The sequence below is a fragment of the Tauraco erythrolophus genome, chromosome 1 (genome assembly GCF_009769465.1).
Source record: "Tauraco erythrolophus isolate bTauEry1 chromosome 1, bTauEry1.pri, whole genome shotgun sequence".
Lineage (NCBI taxonomy): Eukaryota > Metazoa > Chordata > Aves > Musophagiformes > Musophagidae > Tauraco > Tauraco erythrolophus.
Genome location: NC_141465.1, coordinates 52,093,363 through 52,108,719, shown reverse-complemented (window position 1 = coordinate 52,108,719; position 15,357 = coordinate 52,093,363). Strand labels below are relative to the sequence as shown.

General features: G+C 38.8%; 1 protein-coding gene across 2 annotated transcripts in view; it reads left to right on the top strand.

The window, feature by feature from the left end:
* FRMPD4 (FERM and PDZ domain containing 4) overlaps window positions 1-15,357 on the top strand; it is a 421,749-nt gene that overhangs the window by 336,674 nt on the left and 69,718 nt on the right. Inside the window, exons 3-4 of one of the 2 annotated variants that reach the window (XM_086609395.1) lie at window positions 12,390-12,550; window positions 14,696-14,798. In XM_086609395.1, coding sequence (XP_086465521.1) covers window positions 12,390-12,550; window positions 14,696-14,798 — 264 coding nt within the window. Of the gene's footprint in view, window positions 1-12,389; window positions 12,551-14,695; window positions 14,799-15,357 lie in introns of those variants that run through there. The other variant, XM_086609402.1, reaches the window with a different exon arrangement.

Below are 15,357 nucleotides of genomic sequence, written 5' to 3'. Positions count from 1 at the left end.
TGTTGCTTTCTGCTCTGTTTTGGTTTTGTGGTTTGTTTTTTGGTTTTTTTTTTTGTTTTGTTTTGTTTTTTTTTTTTAAATCTAGTGGAATGTAGTGTGGCTACCAAATAGCACTCCTTCCTTTTAACCCTGAACCCCAGAGTAGCCTGAGCCTGAAGGTGACTGACGCTTATGAGCTAAATCAATTCACTTTCAGCCGATGTCTCAAATTCATCCTTGTTCTTAAGCTTAAGAAGATAAGTAAGAAATAATTTCAGAATATTAAGGCTATTTTCTTCAACTTGGCATGTTCTGTGAATCTGACCAGTATCTGTACAGAGAGATCACAGTTTCTATCTTGTGTCACAGTAGGCTGAAAATATGTGTGGTATCAGTGACCAAGATTTTGTTTTAATTGTGCTTGGTTGTCTGAAAGCCTCAGTCTCTGAAGTCTTTGTTTCAGCACTGTATTTAATGTTAGAAATGCACCAGTGTTGTTTTTCATCAAAAAAGTCACTATTCCAAAATACTTTTTGTATGTTTTCAGTTCTAGAACTTTGAAGGCCTTTAATTATGTTTTTCATGAAGTTGGGTTTTGCAGAGTTTATCAGCTTTTAGATTTCAGAAGAGAGTGATATGTTTGTGGCTTAACCGAAAAGAAAACCATCTGCAGAATTATTCTGAACTCCAAAGTGGGGGTTGTCATAGCTTGGAATTAACTGAAAACTACAAGTCTGATAGAAGTTAGTGATAAATATAGAAGTTAACAATAAATTCTCTCTGATATGCAGGGGAGGCAGCTCTTCTAGACCACTGGAGCTTTTGCAGGTGTCTACCACTGGCTGTGGTAGACACACTGCATGTATGCCTCTGTCAGAGCTCATGGGGCTGATTGTGACCATAGCTGTCTATTTTCTGGTGCCCTCAGTGGAAATAAAAGGCAAAAGTGAGTTCTCAAGACCTTGCAGAATTGCACGATGTTTTTATAAATGTCTCAAAGCTGTTGATCGGAGTTCAGAGGTGAAGCTTGTAGAACTTAATCATCTCTCAGTAGAATTAATTTTTAGAAAGCTCTGACATTAAGCATATTTATGCCACTTAGCTGTCTCACATTCTTTGTTAAGAGTTTATTACACGTATAAAGACTGCATTTTTCATAAGATTGTGTCAATTCTAATGTGATGACAATTAAACTTGATGTTTATGTGCTCTTTTTAAAATGCAAAAATGCTATATTAAAATCTTCATATTTCTGCCTCATCAAAATTAAATGCTTATTTAGAAACCTTTTAAAGCTCTACTCCATATTATTTACATTAGGAGAAAGAAAATCATGAAACAATATGTGCTGCATATATTGGAGAAAAAAATTCATTCCTTAATTCAGCTATTTGTTACATTTTTCTCAAAATGGTAAGTTTGTCTTTAAAGAAATATTTGTGGTAGGTCAAGAATAGTAGAAGACCAACATGCAATATTAAAAGAGAAAATGTCTCCAAATACGTTTCTTCTCTAGTTTTATGATTTTACTCTACTGAGACGACACTGGTCTGTGACTGCCGCTGTGTAGACAAGAGTTGCACAGCTCACTCTGCCTATTCGTTTCTCGTTTTAGTTCATAAGTCGTAAACGTTTATTTTCCTCTATGGGAAAAGAGCACAATCCCAGTATCTTAAACTTTGCAGTAACTTCACCTAACATTATGATTCCTGTTAGAAATTGCTAAAGTGAACAAAAAGTTTGGCTATATTGGCAGATCACGTAATAAATATTTATATTAAAAGGTATCAGTAATCTCATATATGTTTGGTATGTTAGTGATATTACTAAAGTTGGGTTAGATATTGGCTGATTATTAACTGGCTCAATAAACTCCTGTGTTTTGCATGTACGATGCTGTGATCAGTGTTATTCCATTGTATCGAGTCGGCCACTGTCTGGGACAAAGCATCCCAGCTTCACCTGGATATACACCCTTCTCGTTTTCGAGTCCCTAACATAGCATTTTCTTTCACTTTTTTACACTGAAATCAAAGTGTTTCACTAAAATCCATGACCTTCATTCCACAGTGTGTGACCTCCCATTCTGGTACATTTAAATAAATGGATACTAGGGCTTCCACTATCTGTTTACAGTGAATTGAGACTTCTCGAGATGAACAGGGAGATTCGATGTGCTGATCAGCCTGGCTACAACTTCCATAGTAATTTCCCTTTTTTTTTTTTTTTTTTTTGTCAAGGTTACTGTAAGTGACATTTGTGTTTGACCTTTTTCTTTACCTGTAAGTAAGGAGTTTCTATCTGAATAGGCTTCCCTACAGCAGCTGTCAACCCAGTTTAACCCCAAGGAGTCTGTTTTGAAATGTCAAATATTGCTTTTTAGCTCCTCTACCTCTTGAGGAAACTTGCTGGCAGTTATGAATGCAAGGAGGTAGTGTTTCTTGTACATAATTTCCATGCATACTGTCATTAATAATATTTACGTAAATACTGTCAAACATAATGGATTAGTAGTTGGGCATTTTTGTTCATATATAGGCAAATAGAAATTACTCACAGGATTTAGCAAAAGCTTCTTGGATGTAATGAAGCTGAAGTATGATCAGCAGCACCGCTATTTTTAAGGTATATACAATACCCTGTGGTTACTGGAAGTGCTCTTGCTTAGAAAGGTTAGTAACTTGCTTTGAAATGAAAAAGTAGGCCCAGAAAAATCATTCAGCCATGTTGTGCTGAAGTATAGCGAATAATTTATCTGGGAAAAAAAAAAAACATCACTCATCTGATTTTTTCTCTTTTCTATATCCTGAGTTTAATTTTTGTGTGACAGCTCTATCTGGCAGCCTCACTTCCCGTCAGTGCAATCTGTCATTCTAGATTATTTCAATTAAGTTCTTTTTCTCATTTTGCATTTACTGAAGAGTCATAATAGCACACTCCCGAATCAACAGTCAAGAAGAGTAATCCTCTCAGTTTGTATGTTGTTAAAAGAAAGGGGAAAGAAAGAGATGGTTTCTCTTTTTCCTCTCTGTCCTGGAGGCCTTCTCTGCAGTTGTTTCAGAATTAGGAGATTTGCTTTGAAGACTGACTGTGAAGACTTAGTTACAGAATGTGAACACTTGATTTTGGGGCTTTTATGAGTTATTATGAAAATCTTTTAAATTAATTCTATACACCTTGGTTAGTTGTAGATCCGTTTCTCTTTACATAAACTCCCTCCTGTCTGGTAGCTGGAGAATTAAAAGCTTTTTCTTGCACTCATTGCTTCACTGCAGAATTTGGACTTCTTTATAAAAGCACAGCAACTTTCTAAGCTTCCCTGTGCTCAAATCTCCAGGGAAGAGAATTCGTGCCCGGCATGGGAAACAGGAGACAGCTTATTGTACTGATGTACAGATTGCATCACCATGTACCCCTGAACCCAGAAAAACTCGTTTCTAACTGGATTGCTGAGTTGCCTTTTGCTCAAGTCAACTCTCTGACCTGCTTCCAAGTGCGGAGAGCTGTACCCACCAGAATGACATAGTAGTTTATATCCCTGAACCTTTGAATATGTGATTGTGGATAAACTAAGCAGCTGCATTATTGAGTACCCACTTTGTATCTACTGACCCATATGTTGCTGCTTTCACCTGATTGCTGCTTCCAGCTGATGTTTAATTTCCACCTGAGAACGGCTGTGCTTTGCTGCAGAGGCAATAGATGAAGTGCGGGGTTGATGTGGTACCACCAGAAGGCCTTGCTTTGGTTCAGGAGCCCTCCGGTGTAAACTGTGAAAAGGAAGGAAATTAGTCGATAATTCAGAGCTCTTTCTGTGACCTGCTCATCCATTCAATTGCTGAAAGAATGAGGAAGATGAAGTTCAAAGGAGAAACAAACAGGCTTTACTTCTGTTGTAAGCACCTGTCTCCATACGCTCGTAGCTGTGCTGAGCTACCAGGAGTGAGGCAGGTACAGAGATGCTGAAGCAGGGGCTTTGGTATTTCAGCTGTTTGTTCATGCCAAGCCCAGCTGTACCAGGGGGTTACAATGGGCACATTAAATCTGGATTCTGTCTTCTTACCACCTTATCAGGATACCCACCCTTAGCATTTACAGAGAGTGATACGTGCGTGTCGGAGCAAGCCTCCAGCATTGCACCAGACCAGATTTTTCTAGTCAGGAGCTTTCCTGATTTAATCAGCACCTTACAAGCTATTCCCATGGTGTTTCTCCTCCCCTTTTCTTTTTTTAACATTTCAGTTGGATGAATCGTTGATGTTGAGTTGGAGATGGCAGCTCCTTTTCCTCGCTGGGTGAGAAGCGCTGGGGGCCCTCAGCGTAGCTCTGTGCTGTTTGCTGCAGAGCTCGGCTAGGCAGGAGCCAACAGATCACTGTTGATGGGGTTAGTGTGAAACCTCTCAAAAGCAGCATGAATAGGAATTGTGGGTTCTGTTTTCCAGAGGACGCTTTCGACCCAAATGAATTTATTGTGTATTTGCAGTTCAGTAGATGATCTTTTTTTCCCCTTGCTATGTCTTTAGTTGCAACAGGGTTTATTTATGCATGCGTGGAAGATCATGAAAAGCTCATGATCTTCCATGAGCTTTTGTTTAGGATAGCAAACAAACTCAACGTAGTTTGCTATCCTAAATGGAGTTGCTCAGATCACGTAAAGAAAAATGCCTTTTGTGAGAAAAAAACAAGGTGTACTTCAGATCCTACCCCAGTAAGTGTGAGAAATTCCTGCTTTGGAGGAGAGCCCAGTAATTCTCATCAAAACCAGCTCACATGATTTCCTTCTTGAAGGACCTGGGACAGGCAGGTGGCGAAACACTCTGCCTCCCTGAGCTGTACCACCAGCCTGTGCTGCACAAGCAAGAGCCAACTTGCTGAAAGGCTCCTTCCAGGAAGGAAATGCCAGTGATTTGATGGGGTCCTAAATTTCTATTCCAGGAAAAGGCAAGGTCCAGCTGGTGGTTCATTTGAGACCCTTGGCATAACCAGCTGTTGTTAAGCCCTGGCCTTTCTCTTGTGCCTTGCTTCCTCCAGTGGTGAAGTTTCCCTGTGCCCACGCAGCCCCAGCACAGAGCTTGCTCTGGAATTGCTTGTGGGAGGCAGTCGGCTCTTCAGCCACAGTCTGGTACATGTGAATAATTTGTGAGCTTCCTTTGTCTGTGAAAACCTGCTCAAGCCAACAGACTGGGCCACTGAATCTCCTTCCACTTACAGGCTTCCAAACTGGGAGCACCTCTGCTGAAGCCAGTGTCACCCTGGCAGGAAAACGTTGCCAGGAAAAATACGGGATGTAGAAATGCCAGTCAGTTCAGTGTGTAGCAGCATAATTACATGTTAAGGGAGGGGCTGCCGGCGTGCATTGTTTGCCATATGTGTACAGGTGCAGTTTAGACATACTCTGTCAGTGCAGCAATGTTGGCTGTGCATTTCAGGTAGTAAGGAAGGCAGAGGCTGGCATCACGCTCTGTTTGCAGAGGAGGCAATTCCAGCATTCAGGTGGCCAGTGTTGCTGGGAGCTCCTATTTTCTTCCTTTGGGAGAGATGCTCCTTTGAGATTTTTTTCTAACGAGTCAAGTGTTGAAAACCATGTTGTTTTTTTTTCATTCTTGTCCTTTTTTCTTCATTCTGTAACTCATCTTGTGATATTCATAGCTTCTCTCTGCAGAGTCCCTTCATATCTTTCCTTCCCATCCTCTGTGGCCCTTTCTTTTCCACGGCTAATTCTCACTGAGATGTTTCTATGCAATTTCTGCTATTTGGCTGGTGCCTGAAAAGCCCCATCTCAATACAGCAGGCAGGAAACTCAATGTTCATCATGAACAGAGCTCCAGAAGTTTTTGTGGCCATCTTGAGAGAAGGAAAACAAAAGGAAACCTCTCTGACAATCTGTAGATACAAAACTCAAAATAGACAATCGTTAGTCTGCAGTGGGGCTTGGGCTTATTTCCATGTCTTCATGGGATTCAAGTATAGAAGTTTGTTTTCTTCCTATATGTAGTGTTCATATACAGTATATGCAGATTGCAAGGTTCACGTATCACATGTAATATTCTCAATATGAGGGTGCTAATTGTCATTGTAAAATATGCTTTCAGTGTGTTTCTCCCAGTGTCTGCCTGAAGCTGAGCATAAATCTTTTTATCCGTCTAAATTTGTATTCATGTCAGTTTTATTCACTGTGATTTTGCTTCACTTTGTCTTGCTTTAGATCGCACATCATGCCCAGCAGAGGAGGAAGAGTAGATTTTGAAATTTTTTACGTGTCAGATTTCCCTGTATCCAATTTTATCAAAAAGCTGTCACCAACTTCTTCTGAAACCAGCAAACCTTTTTCTTTCTAATTACATTTTTACCATATGTTCATCCAGATGGCATATGCCAAACATTTTCTAGGGTGCTATAAAGTGACCTGACTTTAGAGGATTTAACTGCTGAAGAAGCTTATGAAAAAAAAAAATGGAATTGACACCAGGGCAGAAAAATAGTCTTAGAAAGAAAGAAAGAAAAAAACCAAAACTGATAAATCTTCCCAGTTATATTTTGTGCTTGTGATATCGAATTCTCAACATACACACCTGTATGAAAACAGTGAAAAAGTAGGGAATATTTTATTGAAGTGTTAAAAATGGACTCCTTTTTGAACAGCTGAAAATAAAACTTTTGTCTATTGAATATGTCTAAAAAGAACTCTGGAGCTGTGAGCGACTCTCTGGTTTGCTGCAAAATGGAGCAAAAAAAGAGTGTGTCAAGGCACCAGATTCTCTGTAAAAGCAGCAATTTCACTTAGCAATGTAATAACTATTTGGGCACTTTTTCCTGAAATGTCATTTCCAACTAGAAGACAGATACAGCTGATGCATGATTTTGACACTAGTGTCCTAGTTCTTAATAATTCTTGTGGGATTTCTTGGAGAAAATAAATTAATTTGAGGTATACTGAGGGTTGCCAGGAACTTGAGGAGGGAGGGAGGAAGAGAGGAAGGGAAGGAGGGAGGGAGGAGATATTTTTTCATATTTAGCTACTAGTTAAATAAATGAAGGTCAATTTTTCATCTTTTGGAGAGTTTGTGTATTTTTTTTCTCACACATGACGGTTTTCTTTTAGCTGTCATCGTTTTGATAGTCTTTCCAGATTATCAAGGGGAAAACTATAAAATACTCTCATGTTGTTATTATTTTCCATAATACTGTCTCAAGTCTCAAGCCGTTTTACTTACAGCTAACTCCTGAAGACAGGTGATTGAGTGAGAATCAAATTTACTTTCTTGTGTTGCTTCAGTAGCTTCTATGACTTCCAGTTACAAAGGAAATTTTGAGTGCACAACCCAAGGCTCTTGATAGACTATGAATCAGGATGTAGTATTGGGACAGGATGGGCAGAGTCTCGTGGTCTCGGGGATTCAGATGGACAATTGTAAATGAAGGTTTGTTTGATATCCTTAATTTGCATAGGTCTTTTTGGAAATCACAACTGCAATCAACAAAGCAGGTCCTTCACCTCTTCCGAGTTAATGAGACAGGATTTTAACAGTGCTCAACAGTTTGTAGTGGTTTTGTTATTTCTGAATTAAACTTTTTATAAAAAGTCCTTATCTGTATCCTCCTCACCCACTTCCACTCATCATCCCATGAGTGGTTTGACATTTCCACAGACTCTTCTCCATCATTGACCAGGATTACACCTGCTGTGTCTCAAGTCAAAAGAGAGTCTATTTTGTAGGTAAATCAATCTGTATAGCAGAGACATTGCACAAGCTAAGGATTAAAACCCTTGAAATTGAGAACTGATGTTAACCTTTGAAGTAATTGAAACAAGCTGTAATATGGAAATACAAAACGCCACACCAAAATTCAGCCTGTCTCTGTGCTGTCATGATGTGATGCACAGTTAAGTTATATTAGTGCTTGTGGCCATGCAGCTGTATTAAACTTACCTTGAGGTATCACCTTTCCTGCTCTTTTTTCAAATATCATTGCAGAATGGAGCTAAAATTTCTCAAGGGCCTTTGTCACATATTTCCAAAATAAGGTTTATCATAACCAAGGTTGCCAGATTCATGCCGTGGTTTTGAGTTTTTCAGAAGAGTTCGACCCCTAAGTGTTTTCCTCTGGAAATGCAAACTCCTGCATAACACATTTCAGCCTGCTGAGGACAGGCTTTTCTTAGCTGCCGTAGACAAACCTCTCAGAATTAGCCCACTAATCCCTGATTGTCAGGGAATGACATGTCAAAACCAAAGGCTGAAAAAGCTTTGTGCTCAGATGCTTTGCTTTTAATTACTAATGTACATTATTAAAGCAAGCTTTCATTTTAATTACAGTCTTTGTTTAGATACTCCTTGGGTTATTTAATGTGTAATTTGCCTGAGGAAAAAAGTAAGACGGTTTCCATAGAAAGCATTACTAAGTTAATAATTATGAAGCTAATGATCTAAAGATTCAAAGTGCCAGCCTTAAACCGTACTGCTGACTTTCCCAAGCATGAATTCAGGTATGTTACGTTAGGCTCCCCATAATGTCCTCAGCAGCTGAATTGCATTTGCAGGGGCTCGCTGCCTTGTTGCTGCTGGTCAGTATTGCTCAAGGTGCTCTTCTTTCCTAATTTTCTTCCTCCTTCGCTCACTGTAGGCCTCTTTAGCGATGAGCGTGCACACCAATTTTATGCCACCCTGCAACGCCTCCGTTCTACTCTGTGTGTTGGTACATACACGCTCAGATGCCTTCTCTCTCGTTTCCCTTGTTACCCTCTCTTTTGATTAGAGTAGTTGCCACGGAGAGCTTTTGAGCATAAGTACTTGGAATTACACTTCTGCTATGATTTTCCATAGCCAGTAGTTTATCTCTTGGAAGAGGCTGGTATATAAAATCTCTGTTCAAGAAATTCTCTTAAGAATTACTCTCCTTAATAATGGTAGCTGTCTCCAACTGCTCACAATAAGAGTATATCAGAGAAGATAGCCTTTTCTAAATCAGAGACTCATCTCAGTCATTGAAAATGGTAGGAAGTAAGTGTCTCTCTTTGAAAAGGTGATCTAAGGGCAGCTTGTGTTTGTGTACGTGGAAAGAACAGTTCGTACTTAAAATCTTAGCCTTTTCTCCTTTTCTTCCATTTTCCCTTCAGAAAAGTAAATCTTTAGGTATAATCTAGGCTTGGTACCACCTAAAGACATTTTTTAATGTGTTTGAAGCAAATGGCAAGTTTGCAGTGATGGAGTTATTCTTACAAAATGTTTCACTGTTTAAGTGATGCTCTGTGTAAGGTTCCCCAAGGTGGCTGTTCTGAGTCCAAGTTTATTAGATTCCAGTTTAGATCTCTTAGCATAGTTATTCTTCAGGAGTCGACATTTTCCATAGCTGAGATGGAGATCAAATGCCTTCAATTAATGCGAAATTCAAATTACTCTTGAACTGTGATACTACAAGTGGCATTTCAATAATGAACTAGCCACAGGAGGAAGTGGGTTTGTCAATGTACCATCACATAAAGCTTTGAGTATTCATTTAATCTCTCTGGGATCATATTCATGTATCTTGCTGCTCTCTTGAAATACACTTCCAACATATGGAATGATACAAGAATATCTGATGCAGCAAGCTGTAGAAGCATGAGATGCAGAGCCTTTTTAGTTGATGTATTTGAAGGTGGATAACCTTAAGAATCAATAAAACCTGCTGCACCACTCAGAATCAGGATGCACTGTTACTTGCTGATCCTCTTGCTTAGGCTTTGAATAACTGATGTTCTGCTGCTACTGCTGCAATTTCTCAGTACAAGCCGATGCAGTGGCTGGAATGAAGCATCCACTAGCAGAGCTGTTCTTTCAAGCAAATCTCTATGTCTGCTCTTGGAATTTGTTATCTGAAGTGTAACTGTTGTTGGGTTATCGGTTTTGGATTTTTGTTAGTTTCTTTTCTCTCTCCATGGTTTAGTTTTCAAACCAGACTACACAAGCACTTGACGAGAGAGGATATACAATGGCAGAGAAGTATTTCTCAAAGGCTCAAGCAGTATTTTCAAGTTGCTTGTAAATACTGCGTTTCCTCTTTGGAGACAGCATCAGCTTGTAGTGCCCTAATTACAGAAATGGAAACAGCTATTAGGAAGAAAAGATTAAATAAAACATCTTAACTTTGTGGGAAGTTTGGTAAAGCTGTCACCAAAAAGAGGTGACAAATGTGGAGTTTTGTACTCTCTACCAAAGCAAAGTTCACAAGTGGAAATGGATAGTTCTTTAAATACCAGTGACACCTCAGAAAGCATCCTATTTGAAAGACAAAATGAGTATCTACAAGCCCAAATCATAAATAGGAGTTGATGGGGAGGAGAGTGGCTGGGAGGTCTTGAAGACAGATTTCATAAAGAATCTGCATAAAACTCTGGATTTTCTAACAGTTCTTTTGAATAAACATAATAGAAAATTATCTAAAATTAATTGACAAAAACTGGAGGAACAGGAAGAGGAGGAGAATGATGTATCAGACGTGATGCTCTACTGAGTAAAAGAAAACATATATTCTTTGCTGAGTTCACCTTCTGCAGATAGTAGGAGAGCACACAGATATTCTCTCCTATTTTTGTAAGGAATTAGCTTCTGCTACGTCTGATCATACGCATAAAAAGGCAGCATGTTACTCTTAGGCAGACTGAATCTAGTAATAGGGATAGGGAATTAATTTGAAGAAAAGCCTTAGAAAAATATGGTTACAGGAATAAACTCACACTGACAGTTTACTGAGATGTTGCTGCTGTTCTGTGTATCGGTAATAGAAGCAGACCATGGAGAGAATGGAAATTGGTGTCATGCCCAAGGTGTATGTGTTGAGGAAAGGGCAGAGAATTATTGCCCGTAATTGATACTGAATGTCTTTCTCTTGATGGACCACCTGTCTGTAGTTCTTCAGGCAATTGTTTCTGAAGGTGCAAAAGGGTCAGGAGATGAGAACAATTCTGGTCGCATGGGATGTCCCCTAACTCTCGTCTTATAACATGTTGTATGCAAGATTATCAAAGACATGGAAAATTTGCTTGATTTTCATATTATTGGTTATTTATGAAGAGACTAACTTCCAAACAGATGATACTGCCTACTGCTGTAGGGATGTCTGCCTTGCTGATGTCCTTTGTGGCGTTAGGTTGGACACCTGGCCGTTACCTTTCTCAGCACAGGAGCCTGTGCCTTTCCTGCAGACAGGGTTGGGACTTGGCTCCCTTTGACTATTGCGTTTATCCACCAAGAGTTGAAGTTAGTTCAGCACCTGCAGATTTACAGTCTCTTGAAGATTAAAAAACAAAAGTTAACTTTTGGGCAGAAAGCTTTAAATAAATACTATCTGAGCTCTGTCAAGACTGCAATAACCTGATGCCATGAGCTGTGGTTTGACTTCATGCTACACTGACCAGGTATTGTTTGTTGTCTGCAGTGGTGACTATGTTTCCTGAAGCACATGAGTTCGATTAATGACATTTGGTAGGGTATGACACTGGAATGTTCTGTTTGTCTGTATAATCGACACTGGGAATTGGTAGCTGGGATTCAGCAGGGAGCTCCAGACATTGGGTGGGAAACACAAAGTATGTTCCAGTTCAGTCTGCATATACCATCAGTCACATTTCAGCGTTTATTAATGTTAATTTAGAAGTCTCTATGCTTTTAAACCATGACCTCTTTCATGGATGTGTCATGTTGGATAGCTTTCTTCCTTTTTATTTTCTGCTTGAAAAATCAAGATCTTTCCCTCCAGCCATGAGAATTTTGTCTTCTAGGTGCAATAAGTAAGCTTTGTCATAACACTGTAGCTGAAAGTAAAGTATTTTAGTAATGGCTGATAAATAGATTTTCTTAATATCTTTTTTTTTTTTTCCCTGGAGCAGTTTGGAATGACTTTGGAGTTTGCTCAAGTAGTAAATGTAGAGCTGTGCTTTCCCTAGTCTGTTTGAGGGGGCTAGCTCGGAAACTTGCTTAATATTTTAGAAGATCAAATTTAAGTTTGTGTCCTCTCTTCTTGCAAAAGGCTGGCAGACTCTAATAGTTATGTTTTACATTATGAGTAGTCACTATTATATTTCCCTTCCAACAAATGAAGGATAAGAAATTCAAGTACAGATGACAAAGCCTTTATTGTTGGGTTATTTTTCTTTCGTATATGGAGTATGATTAAATGTATGCTGTCAAAGAGAGACCTCTTTATAGGCTGATACTATTGATTAGTATTTGAGACCTGCCAGCAGCATTATTAATATGTGTATAAGAAAATCTCAGAGAAAATTATTAAGTTAATGTTTTAGTTCCTGTAGTGAGAACATTTCAGGTATTCATCTCATATCATTGCAGAAATTGCTTGGCTCAAATAGATACCACAAAATCATGTTTTAATGATTTTTTTCCCTTTTCCATCTTTTATTTGTTTCACAGTCACATGACACAATCAGCCACATTTGAAGACCCTCGAATAGAGAGCTGCCAAATAACCCCTCCAGCCCCTCGGAAAGTCGAAATGAGGAGGGATCCTGTGCTGGGATTTGGGTTTGTGGCTGGTAGTGAAAAGCCAGTTGTTGTACGCTCAGTAACACCAGGTATGTTTTCCCCACCTGACCCCAAAAGCAAACTTGAACTTAATCTCCTGAGGTGAAATACAGTTACAAATTTGAGTACTGTTAAAATAATCAGGCAGACAAAGTAACCATAAATACTAGGTAGGATATTAAGTCTTGTATTACTGAGTAGTTTCACTCCTTGCACTCATTTTTGAACGTTATGGAAATGTGTTAACAAAAAGCCAGTTTTAGGTTATTGCTCTGAGCCATTGCTATTGTTTGCCTGAAAAAAGTTGACCCACTTCAGTCAAGGAAAGAAGGTCTTCTCCCTATTATGTTTATATTGGTTTGATGTCACCTTCATTGCCATTTAATCAGTGTTTTCAAGAGGTATGTTGAGTTGCAAGATTCAAACTTACATATTTTTCATTCTTTTTATCATCAGCTTCTCAAGGAGAAACTAGCTTTCTAACTATAATGTTTGTTTCTAACTATAATATTTGGTTTTGGAAAAGGATGGTATTACTGGCTTTTTATTTTATTTTATTTTAATTAATATTTCTGGATAACTATGTAGCAAAAAGCCAGGTCAAAATAGATCCCTAAATGTCTTACTTGCAGTGAAAATTAGTGAGGTTTCTGGTATTTTTGAATTTATGGGGGACCAGACCTGGGAGTACTCAGTCTCCTAAATACTGGGCTCCTGCTCTCGATGCTTTAAAGTTCAGTAGTTACATAAAATTGCTTTGGAGCCAAGGGCAGGGATTTGACTTTGCTCTTGTTCGATATGTTCTCCAGAACACCCAGGGAGAGCAGAGGAGAGGCAAAATCGACTTTGGTGAAGTTCTGATGTCATTTACCCACGTGTGTCCATTGATTATATTTGTATTGCTTTCAGATGAAAAGAGGATTGTAACTAATATTTGAACTAGATCCAGATGGTTCTTTTCTCACAAGTTAGCATTATTAATATAATTTCATGTTAAAGTTCAGTTTGGAAAATGTGTTTATTCTGTTCTGAGGGAATAGGAGGAAAGATGAGTTCAGGACAGCATTTGTGGATTTGCATCCGTTTATGCTGGATATGTGAAGTAAAGCTTTCAAACCAACCAGAGGAAAGGAACAGCGTTAGCTTAATTGTTAAATGAATTGGTTTTGATAATGATATATTTTCTTTTAAGACTTTATTTTCATATTGGTAATATTATCGTTTTTCTATGTATCATCATTGCAGTTTAAAGGCAGACGACTGGAGAGAATATATCTTTTCATTAGCAGTTGTAATGTCATACCCTCTTCTGGGCATGTAATCATGCTGAGAAGCAAAGTGTTATGTGCATTTTATAAAGCACAAACTCAATATGCATTTTAACAGCATCAGAATCCACATAGACATATACATGTCTGATTGTCTACTCAGACTAATGCTAAATATCTGTGTCTAACTGAAAGTGACAGTGCTTTTGGATGTACACAAAACTTGTGTTCACCAAGTGGTAGGAATCCAGAGGAAAAGAGACTCAGAGATTGGAGGTATAGAAACTTACCGTCTTCAGATTGAAGGAAACAGGTTTGTTTTGCCCAGAACAGAAAAGTCAGAGGAAAGACCTGCGAATGACTGTCAATATGTAAGTGATGCTTCATAGGAAGAAGGAATAAGATGTTCTCCAGTGTTACTTTGCTTGGGACAGGAAACAATGTGTTGCAACAAGGAAGAGCTGGTGTAGTCACTGGGGAAAAAGACTTGCTGATCTTAACAGTAGTTAAACAGGATCATTTATTTACAGCAAAATGAGTCATCCTCAGGGTGGTCTTACAAGAATATCAGACAAACATTGACCAGGGATGTGTAAGGTATGGTTGATCACACATTAAAGGGTGAATTAGGCCACCTCTTATGGGTCCTTTTTGCCCTCCAGAAAATCAAGCCCTTATATTTAGGTGCCTAGATATGGTTTTGGAATCTAACTTGGGGAACTTCAGTAGAAAGCCACTAGCTAAGCCACTAGCTTTCAAGATTTTCCTGGTGGGGAAGTACTGGTAATGTCAGAAATAGTGTTAGTGCTAAATATGCCATTAACTGAAGGAAAAAAAAACAGTCATAGCATGTGAAGAACAGAGTGTGTCTGTGCATTTACAATGGTCTACTAACCTGTTCTTTTTTTTTTTTTCATTCATCTCCAGGCGGCCCCTCTGAAGGAAAGCTTATACCAGGGGATCAGATCATAATGATTAATGATGAGCCAGTCAGCACTGCTCCAAGGGAGAGAGTCATCGACCTTGTCAGGTAGTTGATGTCCTGTCACTTAAACTATGAACCCAGTGGCTTCTTGCCTGTGCGGTCCTTTGATAATACAGCAAGCCTTGCCTTCTCATGGCTGAGAAAAGAGAAAATAATGTTACTTTAGTCATAACGAAGAATGGTGAAGTATATTAGTATTGAAATGAAGTGTCCTCTTCAGTGTCCTCTGAGTAGTTGAAAAAATATGATAAGATGTTGGAACAGCTCCAAAATACTTGGATATCAAAAGAGAAATAGTTTTCTCCTGGTATTTATTTTTTTATATTGGTTGTTAAAAAGAGAATTCCTAGAGCAAGGCAGCTCCAGTCACTGTTACTCTATTGCTTTTTTCACATGAAGAAAGTTGAGTTAGGTCTGTCTTCTGTGAAGAGGAAAGAAAATGCGGTGGGGTGAGTTTTGAGAGCGAATGGGTGCATGCAAATGGGACTATGTAGAGAAGCTCAAAGAGTGTTTGGGTGGATTTGCAGGTAGATGAGTTTTTGTGAGAAAAGCAGGCAGGACAGTGTAGATCAGAGGCAGAAAAAAAAGACAAAAAATGACTGTG